At 40.2% G+C, this 12,763-nt stretch overlaps 1 protein-coding gene across 1 annotated transcript in view; it reads left to right on the top strand.

The window, feature by feature from the left end:
* The first annotated feature begins 264 nt into the window (after positions 1-264).
* Positions 265-12,763, top strand: part of LOC140998205 (cadherin-22) — a 79,314-nt gene continuing 66,815 nt past the window's right edge. The window contains exon 1 of the mRNA XM_073468403.1: positions 265-495. Within this exon, the coding sequence (XP_073324504.1) occupies positions 265-495 (231 nt within the window). The remainder of the gene's footprint in view (positions 496-12,763) is intronic.

The following is a 12,763-nucleotide window of genomic DNA, read 5'->3' as shown; positions in this document are numbered from 1 at the left end:
CTGCAGGAGGTAGGAATCCAATATGCTCCATGACCTGCTCTGTATTCAGCAGAAAACTTCAGCTTTATTCTCGATCCCATGGATTAACTTTCAAGTTCTCACACAAAGACCTTTTAAGTTTGTCTTAGTGGAGTTTTATTTGGTATAAAACTACAACCTGAAAACTATTCCTGTCTGCATGCATCTTGTATATTACATGTAGACCCAAGCCAGATTTCTGTCTTTTTTTTTCTTTTTTTTTCCTCTATTTTTTTTTTTATCAAAATGGCCCTTTCTTGGACAGTCGGAGCTGGGACACTGTTGGCAGCCTTGGGTCTTCTTAGTTGCTGTAGTTTTGGCTGGTGTGAGGTCTCAAGGACTAGTAGTTCAACCTCTGGAGGGAGTAAAGAGGAGCAAGGAGCCTCGTCGCTGGAACGAGTTAAGAGAGGATGGGTGTGGAACCAGTTTTTTGTGGTGGAGGAGTACACAGGCACAGAGCCGCTATACGTAGGAAAGGTAAGACATCTTTTTCTATCTCACTATGAAGCAAGGAATCTCTGTTTGTCTGTCTGCTACTCACATATCTCAAGAACCGTTCATCCGATCGACGATGTCGAATTTGGCGCAATATGGACACGCGACACGTTCAATATTAGCAGACATAAACAAAATAGAGGTTAGTCTGGTGCAAGAACTTGCTGTAGTAACACAATGCAGTTAGAAAAAGGGTTAAACGAGTGTGATTGACACAGGTCAGCTCAGGTTTTCTTTTCTTTTGCAACAACTGGAGGTGAGATTTTAAGTTTCTGTCAGTATGCTAGCTAACATTAACCTCAAGGGCCAGAATGTTTACTGTTGCTTGACAGCACCATCGCCCGCTCCAGGATGCCTCTCTCATTGTTTTTTGTGATCTGGCTTGGAAAATACCGATGTAATCTTCCAGAAATATCATCCATCAATATCAAACATGTTTGATTTTATCGGGGCGGCCCAGATAAGTCTGTGAGCAATTCAGCAGGGCTTAAGACTGGATCTGTAAACCCATCACATTACCAGATAATCTGTGCCGAATGGCATGCATTGAACGGGCACTGCACTAGTGATGTAAATAACAACTTTGCAAAGTGTTCTTTCCTTGAACAATTGCTCTTGCAAAGAAAAAAAACAATAAAACAAACCTGCCTCTGACAAGATTAAAAGGGATTTTTGTACGACAAGTTCTGAAGTTATAGTACAAGTAGGGCAGATTTATGCATGTTTCTGTTGTCAAAATGAATGCATTATTAGTAAGAAGCTCAGTCGCATCAGCTCCACACAGCAGCAGCTATTCCTTTTAATGAGCAGAATTAAAGTCAAGACCAGTTCCTCTAAAGTGAAAACTGTTCTTGTCCTTGAGGAGCAGAGTCCTAAAATGTAACTGTACAGCACCCAAATATAAGAATGTAACAAAACAAATAGGCTTCGAAGGGCAGAAATCAGTTTCTTATTCTCAACATGTTTTTTTTATACATTGTGACACATACAAGGTTCTTTAGAAGACAATACAATATCTGCATCCATCCATCATCTGTAACCACTTATCCTTTTCAGGGTCACGGGGGTGGGGCTGACATTTGGCGAGCGGTGGGGTACACCCTGGATAAGTCGTCAGTTCATCACATATAGGGACAAACAACCATTCACGCTCACATTCACACCTACGAACAATGGAGAGTAAACGATTAACCTAACTTCTTTGGATCGTGGGAGGAAGCCGGAGTACATGGAGAGACCCCGTGAGAACCCCCAGACACGGGGAGAACAAACTCCGCACAGAAAGGCACTGCCCCAGCCAATCTCTGCAGTGAGGGTGTAATAAATTAAATTAGTATAAGTTGTCATGGATTTCTTGCTTCTACTTTTATCAACTGAAGTGACTCAGAAGGTTTCTTTAAGTTAGTCATATTTGATTGTATTTAGAAGTGAATGACAGTGCCACTATTGTATGTATTGTAAAAAGTGATTACATAGACTGACAGCTCCCCATCAAAAAAACCCTTTAATAATCCAGTTTACATAACAGCATAGCAGAGACATTTTTTATGAGAAAAAAAAAATGTGATTTGAGTTTTATTTTTTGCAACCAGTGACATCATTATTGTTAATAATAGTCCATTAATCTAACTGAGCTCACAAATGAAACATTAATCACAATAACTGCACTACCCTGTGAAAGGAGGTCAAGATGTATTAAAAGGTGTTCATTTTCTAAACTTGTAACCATGTGACACCACAAAAAATAACCACAAAGGGTGCTCAGTGCATTTGTGTTGTAGAAAAACTGCATGACCTTAACATCAGTATAAACACTCCACCCACCTCAGCTTCAAGGTTGGTTCGGAGGAATTATTTTACAAAAAGACACAAGCATAAAAAAGACTTCAATTCTATGCCACTGGCAAGATGGCACCTGCATGGAGATACAGTGCACAGCACCTGAGGTCAAACCATAAAATGTGTTTAAGAACAAGGAAGAGATAAAGAAGGAGTCCCCGTGGTTTTCTGCAAAGGACTACCTCTGAAAGGTCCTCTTTCACCAGTAAACAAGCTGTAAAACTCTGCCACTGCAAAGACATTAGAAATTAAAAATTAAAAGCCCTGGAGACACTGTTGCCTCCATTGCATTGCCCAAATATATACAGTATTTTTCCCTGTCATTTTTTTTCATTCCATTTTGCTTTGGCGAACCCTGGTATGCCACAAATGTGAGCTCATGCACTAAAGAGAAGCAGACTTTTTTTTGTGTGTCTACCTTCAGCTGTCAGTAGTTTTGGAGCTCTTGTGCAATGTAGGAGTTGTGGTTTTGAGTTCTATTTTACTCCTACGTTCTTGTTCTCGTTGTTATCTAATGATGGGAGCCTCATTGTTCTCTGATCCACTCTGTGAGGCTGTAGAAACTCTGAAACCTGTATAAGTCCATTGGCTACTTTTAATGCAAACGGAGTAATTAATGCGAATGCTTCAAGTGAAAAGTTTTGAGGTGAACTGCTGAAACATTTTTATCGTAAAGCAGCTACACTTTCACTTTAAGATGCAACATGCCTTTTTTGAAAGTCTGAACTGGTCTATAATTCATGGCTTACTCTACATTCTTCATGAGATTTGAAATTCTTTGTATCAATTTTAAAATATTGCTTGAGGTGAATGGATCGGAAGAAGAAGCGCTTGACCTCGTATCATCATTACATATGGAAAATACTGGCAGTTGGCCTGAATCAAACATTCTCATCAGGAAAATGTATTTAAATTACCTTTTGAACTACGAAAAGTCGACAAAAGTTTTTTTTCCATGACTGACTGACGTCATCCACTATCCAATTATACAACCCAGTAATTCTATTTCATTTCATTTGTCTTGCAAATAAACAGAAGGAACTTTTCTGAGAGTTCAGGAACCATTTTAGGAGCAGGAGCCTGACTCAACTACCCACCAGAGGAACCGGGATCCAAGCAGGCATGGCCGGGCCTCTTAATTACCGAAGTTAATACCGTCTGCTTTCCTCTGACGGTTTTCAGTCTCAAGCGGAAGTGACTGATATCATGCTGTGGAAAAAGACATTTTCAATGCAGAGAAAACATATTATTTACCTGCGGCAGTTTATAACAAACAGTGGACACAGAGAATAATGCTCAAATTGGGCTAAAATTAAACATATGTCTATTATGTTTGGGCTATTATTTTCTGTGGATTGTGTAGACCAATACATCAATCGTTAAGAGGAAATACCAACTTGTTTGGATGATGTGGCTGGATAATTATTTCTTTACATTTATTGCAAGGAGAGAGAGTGAGAGATTGACTGATGGGTGAGCTAGATTGACTTTCAACAAGCAAGAGAGCATCATCAGTTCAGCAGCATGTCTCAACAGAAACCGTCTACTATGCTTTCAAGGCATTAATGAGACAATCAAGTCAGGCAGGTCCTGTCCTGTCTACAGTTTTCTGGCTTCTTCTAGTCTCAGTTGGAAAAGCATTTGCAGTTACGAAATTAAAAAGTGACGACTTCCTAACAGTGACATGCGTGTGTGGGCTACAAGGGCGGTTCCCCTCTTGTGACCGGTCCAGACCTCACATTTGATAGTAGCCAGATGAATGTTGTCTTAGAAATGAAAATGATTTTGAGTATTTGTTGGGTATTTAAATGTTAATTAAAATAATTAGAAATAAAGGTTAAGAAAATGCATTCTCCTAGTCTTTTAGGATGGGCCAGTTGTAAAAGTGGGTCGGCCCAGGCCTGTTAGTCCAGTGTACAGGGTTCCTACACCTCTTCAATGGTCCAATTTGAGCACTTTTTTCTAGCCAGAGTTTACACCAGCCATTTAAAACAGTATTAAATCACAAAAATTACAAAAAAACACTATCCACTTTCTTAAAATGTGTCACCTGTGAGTGAGTAGACTTGGCATCCTGTATAACCAGGTTGAGCCAATACAAAACACTCAAACATTCACTAGACAGTTACTTGAATTTCAATAAAACTTCAAGTTTGATGACATCAGTTCTCCACTTCTTTATCTAAAAACCAAACTATTCAGTCAGTTAGCCATTCATCACTGAAGTTATGCAGTCAAACAGTTTTTAGGATTTCCACCACCTTGGTCCTTTTGCCGTAATTCCTGGATAACAAAAAGTCTCTGCTCTCGAGGCCATAGCAAACACAAACAACTTCATTCTTAGTGTTTAAGCAACAAGAGATTGAACAAGACACGATTTGCCAACTTTTTCATTGCTGTCCCCAAGCAAACTAATTAAACTAATTTGTGGGATCTTCGCAGTTGCTCAGATGCTGTGGAGACTTAGTGTGTAAAAGAGACCTTGTTTAGTTCCTGGAACTATTTGGTCCAACGGTGGGAATTACTCAGTGATGGCAGCCTCGACAATGTCCTTCTCTTTCGTGTTGAGGACGTCTCGACACCAGAAATGCAATAATATTATTGAATGTTATTCTTCTAATGTAATTACGGATGATAAAAAAACATGTCAAACAAAATCTTGTTCGCTATCATCTTGGTGCCATGAGTATGTTTGGGAATATTTTGCCCCCCCCCCCATCTTCTCATTCACATCCCATTCATCAGCTGCTTCTCAAACGAACCTCAGTGAGTTGATGAGAGCGGACAGCACGTATGATTCGATTGCCTTGCATGGGACGTGATGTGAAAAGACGGAATATTAATGCAGACAGCATGAGACTCAGCGTTGAGTCACACACATCAATCACGCGATCCCCTTGTTTCTAATCATTTAGACATGCCAATTGACCGGCTAATATTGCATCTGCATATATTGATCTCTCTATTCTTACAAATGAATGAAGATGTTTGTGCAGCAGGGCAGCTTGTTACAAAATAATTATCCTTTGGCCATTATTTGTCTGCCATTGTGATTGCGCTTCATCCCTGCTGGCAAGACCGACAACAAGGCTAACAGCCAGTGCTGTGTCTGTCTGCTGGGGGACGGAGAGCTAGGCACAGAGAAATTGAGCGTTACGTGAGGGAAGGAGTGGAGAGGGAAAAGGGAAGGCTGCAAAGGGAGCCTGGGAGAGAAGACACTTCATACTCTGACTTGTGATTCATTACTGGACAGGGTGCCCAGGGAAGGCAGTGAACTGATATAAAAGGGCTGAAGGGAGCTCGAGGGAGTGACACAGCAGGAGGGGAAAGAAAGATGATTTTATTAATAAAATTATCTGAAGTTATTGCACTTCATGCGACTAGGGCACCGTCCGGCACTATCAGTGCCATTAATGGTGTGTGTGTGTGTGAGTGTGGATGTGACTTTCTGTCCATCCGTCTGTGTGTATCTCTCTCTCTCTCTCTCTCTCTCTCTCTCTCTCTCTCTCTCTCACACACACACACACACACACACACACACACACACACACCCAGATGGACTCTGCTGGATTTTTGGTATCAACACTTTAAATTGAGCAGTAGCGGATTAAAGCCAAGCAGTGTGCCTCTGTACTGGATAATTACAACAAGCTTTTTTTTTCATATTGCTTTACTCCAACTCAGCAAACTTGCCAAGCTCGCTCCATCTCACACTGTGGCTGCCACTACTCTGCTAATGAAATCACATTTACCAATAAAATGGTCACTCATATGACATTAAACTGGCTGCTTTGGTCAGGACATTTAGGTAATAAATCCCTGTGGACTTTAAACAATACATCTATACATGTTTTCTTGCCAACTACCTTCGAAAAGGTGCCGTATAGTGGGAAGGGGAGGTGGCGGTGCTTTTGTAAGAGTTGCTGTTGAGCCCAGATAATCCTAAATGGCGGTTGTTAAAGGAAGTAAAGGACACAGAAATGACACATTCTTCTCCCCGGTCATGTTGCTCTCTCCTCTACTTTGACAAAAGCTGTCAAAAATAAATCCATGGGTTGTGTGTGTGTGCAAGAGAGAGAGGGAGAGATTGTGGGACTTTATGTAGCATGCGACTGTGCGTTTATTCTTCCTCAGCACTAACTGAAGAAAGTGCCTGTAGACTCCATGTTCAGCGTGCTTCTTCGTCCCTTCTTAACTTTTCTGCATTCAACCAGGAGCCAAATGAAGCAGATGGCCTCGTAGTTTTTGCCCACTGAAACGTCTAGATTCTTCTGAAGAATATCAGTTTGATTTATGGCGTATGGTAGTCTGTTGTTCTGGTTTGGACAACAGCAGGTTTGGTGTGGTCTTGGATATAAAATACTTTCAAATCCTCAAGCACGAGTAAGGATTTTGTATCTAGTTTTTTTTTCCTATTGCTGTTTTCCTTTACTGTGGTTGGTAGAGGAAATTTAATCTGTTTCATGTTTTGTCTGATTCGATATTTTTCTTTTGACACCTGAATAGTCTCTGGGTGGCATATTTTTAATGCCATGTCTGAGTTATGAATGAGAATAAAAGGTGTTTGGCCATGGACAGAGGCAGTCAGACAACAGAAAAATGCACATAGTATGCCTGTTAAAGTAATTCTCCTCGTCGCAGTGATCCAAGCTATAATTAGTCAAATCTAAGTCCAATTGTAACAACATCACAAGACTGTCATCAAAGAGGAACAAAGCAGCTTAAGATGAGGGGTGAAAAAAAAAACCACACTGTTCTGTCACTGGGTATGGCGTTTTAGCGATCCGCGTTACCCATTTTGGACGATGAGAAAGCCTTTTGTTTGCTCTGTGTTATCAGCTTTCAGAATTATTTATACATAAAGTCATCGTAATGTCATGATGTTCTTTTCTCTCCTCTATCCCCCATCTAAGCCTCTGCAGCTCTGCCTCTCATTCCAGCACATCCCAGCAATAGTATCCACCTAGGCTGTCTCTGATACAGTCACCTTGTTAACACTTTGAAGCTGTTAAGATCAGAGAGCTTGACAAGCTGCAGTGAAATGTGGCAGGCCTACTCCTGATTACACAGACTTAAATATAAGACAGCCAATTTGCTCCCGCTTTGAAACCCTCAATAAACCGAGGATTCAGTGCAGCCCACGTTCTGCTATCTCCACTGGAAATGTAAAATCCTGCTCCCCAAATATCTCCCTATTCTAACGTATTCTATTTTTTTCTTCTGTCGTGTTATGCTGGTTACTTTATAGTATGTTTACCTGTGCTTAGAAGCCTGTAAGTATTTAAAACTTTAAACACACTTCCAAGTCACGTGTGACTTGGAAGTGCTGCAGGTGTTTTCAGGAGACATATTATGCTCATTTTCAGGTTCATAATTTTATTTTGGATTACTTCGAGAATAGGCTTACATGCTTTAATGCTCAAAAAACACATCAGTTTTCTCATATTGTCCAATACAGCAGCATTGTATTCCCCCTCTGTCTGAAACGCTCCTGTCTCTTTAAGGGCCCCCCTCCTGAATACCCAGTATCCTCCGATTGGTCAGCATGCACATGCCTGAGCTAGCATCACTGACAACAACAGCGCAGCCTCACGTAATTAATTCTTAAGCGCAGAACTAGCCTCTTGGCATAAATTATGCAAATGTGTGACATAGTGACGTAGCGTGATGTCAAGAAGTCACGTCACGTTTCAGGAGCAGTGTTTTCTGAAGGGGAGAATAGCTGTTTTTGGTGTGGACTTTCATCTTTTTAACTTTCAAGATCTTTTACATGCACAAGAACTTTTATAAAACACTGAAGGAAAGGAATAAACCAAAAAGCATAATAGGTCTCCTTTAGGTTTCTAAAAATAGCGCCTTTTCAAAAGCAAATTATCACTAAACACTCTCATAGGTTAGTTTAGTCTGAGTTTGATCTTTAACATACTCTCAGTCAACAAAAGAGCTGACTACCGCATAAGAAGGAAACTTTCCGTCACTGCATGTGAGTCATATGTCATCCCCTTCAGCAGGTTAGCCCACAGTGACAGCTAGACACTTTGTTATGACCCAAAGGTGAACCTGACAGGGCATCATCAACCTCACTCTCCCCTGAGTCACCACACTGTAAACCCCAAGGCATTGCTTACTACTACTCGCATGAAGTTTGGACTTAAATCCAGACAATGAGTCATAATAAGTGCCGAGCTACATTTAAAAATACACATTTTTAGTAAGACATATTATTTTTATGCCTCTACTATATTCCAATGCCAGATTTTTGAGGGAGTTCGCTGTAACTGTTTCGCTGTAACCTTCCATACTGGCCGTGAGGTAATCCGTTGAGTAAGAACTTCACATGGTTCTGTGCAAAAATACCTTCCAAAGTTTAGGACAGGGCTTTTATTTGTTTATTTTATTTATTTTGGCCACACATGCAGTCCAACTAAACATTTTGCACTGTTCGCACTGGTGCGCTTGAAATTTAGTTTGCCTTTTAAAGAGAGATTATCGCCGTTACTTTTTGTGTGTGCTGTGGTTCAGAAATACTTGACGAAAAGTATGTATTGCACCTTTTTTCCTGTTATCAATCATTTACTGTACACCTGTTCACTTGAATTATGTGCACCTTAATGCTAAAAAGTTAGGCGCACCTGTTTAAAAAAAGTTAGTCCGAAGCCCTGCAGAAGCAATATGAGGCTGCAGCACTCAGCGGCCAAATAAGGGTGAATTTCAAGGGTGATTACAACCAGTAACTCTTAAATTATATAAATTATATATGCTTGATGTCCACTAATCATTAAATATGCGTATTGTCTAGCAAATCCCTGATGACACTGGGCTATCACTGGTTTTCCTGACAACTTTCCTGAGGCCAATTAATAATAGACCACTGACTTTTTGTACCCCATAGTTTGAAAGCCTCTGGGTTGGCATGATGACACATGAAGTTAGCAGACCCAAAAAATCCTCCACAAAATGTCAAACTTAAATTGTTGACAGTCGAGTCACAGAGAAATATTTGGCATTTAAAGTTCCTCCAAACCACTGATACACAGTCGTACAGGTCACAGGCTTTGTGCTATATTGATATTCCAACAAAATATAATATATATATATATATACGAAATCACATGAGCTGACATTGAGTTTGTGGTGACAAAAAACAGGTATTATAAAAACCAAAACATGATCTTTTCCTAACCCTAACCAAGTGGGGTTTTTTTTTGGTCTACACCTAACCAGAGCATTTGTACGGCATTGTCTAAAAATAAAATAAAAAATTGAAGCTGAAGAAAAGTAAAGTTGCAACATAAAGAAATGTAAACTTTCAACATATCTATGGTTTGCATTTATTCTGCCTGCTGGGTTGTGATAGAATTGATTTCAAGTGAGCAATGACAGTGCCATAGTACACCACTGATGCAACACACTGTTTTATGTAGGCCTGTTTCACATGTTGCAGAAAATCTGTATTGGACTGACCAATATTCATACTCCATCTTTGTAAGTAGATGTGTGCTCCTGCCTTTAATGTCAACACATTATGCCTGCATCCAGGGGGTAGTAAAACTCCCTCCCCCAAAATGTTAATGTCAAACCAAATAGTGAAAACTCTTCCTGCAGCTTTGAAAAGTGGTTCTAAAGTGTTTTGTACTTTCCTCACAGACTGGGATCGGTGGCAGTGGTTAGCTTGAATTCAGCCTGTAATAATGGAATCCAATGGTGACCCATTTTCACTGTGGGAGAACGACCATAATCACTGCTGGAATCAGTTGTTAGCGACTGAACTCAAGCTGACCGAAAGCTGCTGCTCTCTGTCAATGAGGAAACTACATTTTTTTTATTTTTTTTTATGACCACCTTTCTAGGCCGCAGGGGGAGTGTTTTATCAACAAATGGTAGATTTTGTGTGGAGTATCGATTTACCATTTATGAGGAGTTTTTTGTGGGTCAGGATGTATACGTTTTTTAGAGTTTAACCTCTCAAGACTATTGAGCTGGCCAGTGAAAATCTTACATGCCCCTGGTCAAGCAAAAAGGGTGGATTATTATATATTTTTCTCATCGTATTACTGTATTTATCTGACGTCACAGCTGCGGTATCTAAAACATGACGTGTTCACGAAGATGCATCAAAGATTAGACCAATGAAGCGGTCATGACTACTACTCAGCTGTAGTGGAGAATTTGTTTCCTCTCCATCTTCTTCTCATGCAAATTTGTTAATGGGACTTTGGACTCCTGGTTATTTTGCAAAGTAAGTGACGTCCTGGCTCTGACCTTTAGTTAGAACGACTTAGCTAAGCGTAGTGTTTGTGTTTTTCAAGCTGCCAACTTGAATCACTCCAGCGAGGATAGACTGACAGACGGATGGGTATATCCAGCCTGAGGGGGGAGAAATAGCATCATCCCAGCAGAATGATGAACCCACTGTGTGTGTGTGCAAGCATGCACAGTAGGTAGGTGTGTGTGGCTGCGTATGCACATACAGTAGGTAAGAAGTTGGCGTGCATGGTGACAGCATTTGCGCAATTGAATTAACACTTGATGACAACATTTCACACACATTCTTGTCTGCAGAATCTAATTTAGAAATACAGAAACAGGGTTAGCGAGAGGGAGAGTGATATCCAGTTGGGCATGACTATGCACATTTTTATTGGATAACCCTCACGGTTTGGACCAATGAAACTTCTTTTATTATAACTGAAATATTGATACCACCAAAGTATTCGGCAGTATATTTTCTCAGAGCGTTCATGTATTTGTCTTCAGGATGATTCAGAATGGTGGGAAAAAGGCAAAAACAGATAGATAAAAAGGGAGGGGAAAATGGATGAGGGAAGCAATATCACGGCGCAGGCTTGCATTATTCCGCAGTTTTACGACAAATACTTAATGAAAACCCCCGCGAGGGTGATAGAAGCCTGTATTTAATTAAGCCTTTATAAAATATTAACCAGGGAGGCCAGGGCGATTTCCCCTCTCCCCTGGTCTGCTCAGTAGATTGAACCACAGTTACACTGCATAGACAGCTCTGAATTATAATTTCGGATGGAAGGTAAGCGAGGGAGGGAGAGAGAGAGGGAGCAGGTCTAGTGCTCACTAAAGAGCCAAAGGGGAGGTTGGGATGGGGGACCGATGCTGCTCCTATTGCTGCCTCTGGAATGTCTTCTAATCACATTAGGGGGGAACTATAGCTCTGATTTATAAGGGCTCTTTTAAGTTCACTTTTCAGCCCCGGCACCTCCATGTCTCTACCTTTAACAATCTTTGAAATGACTTTGATCTCCTAGTTTGGGCGTCACATCCTGTGAAGGGCAATATGTGCAGGAAAGGTGTAAATCATCGCTAGAAGTGCGGTGTCTTTTTTTCCTCTGACAACGATGATGGCTGGGCTGCGGGGAGCTCTCAGAGGGCCTTAAGCTGCAATTGCTATTGGGGAATAAGATAAGGGAATGGGTGGAAGAAATGTGCTAATTTCTTTTGGTCACGGCTGATGACAAAATGTCATTTTCTGACAACTATCAATTACCAAAACCCTCAGCTTCCACAGCAGCTGAAACTAAATAAAATTCCTTGCAGAATGTGTGACATAATCTCAACTCAAAGGTCCAGGTGCTAGTTTTTCTGCACTTTCAACTGCATCTCACAGTATTCATCAATGAATGGAGCTCAGGTCTCTTAATGTGATCTAAGTGTGGAGTGTGAGTCATGTGATAGAGAGTGGCCTAAATATCGGGGGAAATTGTAACGTCTTATCTCTCTGTTGTCACTGACTGGATCGTGATTGATGACTTTGAACCCTTCCCAGTTGACGCTGCGACTTGTGTTGTCTGCTTCAAAATGTAATAAAAGTGTAAAATGGTTTCAAGAACTCATCTTTTGATTATAACTTCGTAGTCTGCCTTCAAATGTACTCCAACAAAAATGGTACTTGAATTTAATCATAATAAATTACAGTATCTGCTGCATGTAAAAGCATTCTCTGAATGATTCATTTATATAGAAGACTTGATTAGATTAACCTTCATGAATGTCCCTTTAACTTTACCTCTAAGCAGTTTTAAAGCTAGAAAATAATCTCTCAAATTGTATTATAACATATTTTGTATTTAATTGTTCAAACATGTCTTTTAAGCTATATTTGTTTGATTGATAATAATGACATGTCTGATGAAGAAAATCTACTAAAACTGAGGTCGGCCGTAATTTTCATGGCTGTAACATCACATGAGAACTAAATAATCATAATCTTGTACATTTTCATGCAAATATCCCCAAAAATTCAGTTAGCTATTTTTGATAAATTTGAGATTTTGACTAATTAGATGTTTTGTCTGAACAAAATTGAGTTGCATCGATGATCCCTGTGTTAGGTCTAGGTTGAAAAGGTTAAAGTAAATAACCTGTGGATTCTAACATTTGA

The sequence above is a fragment of the Pagrus major genome, chromosome 6, assembly GCF_040436345.1.
Source record: "Pagrus major chromosome 6, Pma_NU_1.0".
NCBI classification, from domain to species: Eukaryota; Metazoa; Chordata; class Actinopteri; order Spariformes; family Sparidae; genus Pagrus; species Pagrus major.
The sequence above is the reverse complement of the archived record's forward strand: the minus strand, read 5'-3'. Positions and strand labels throughout refer to the sequence as shown.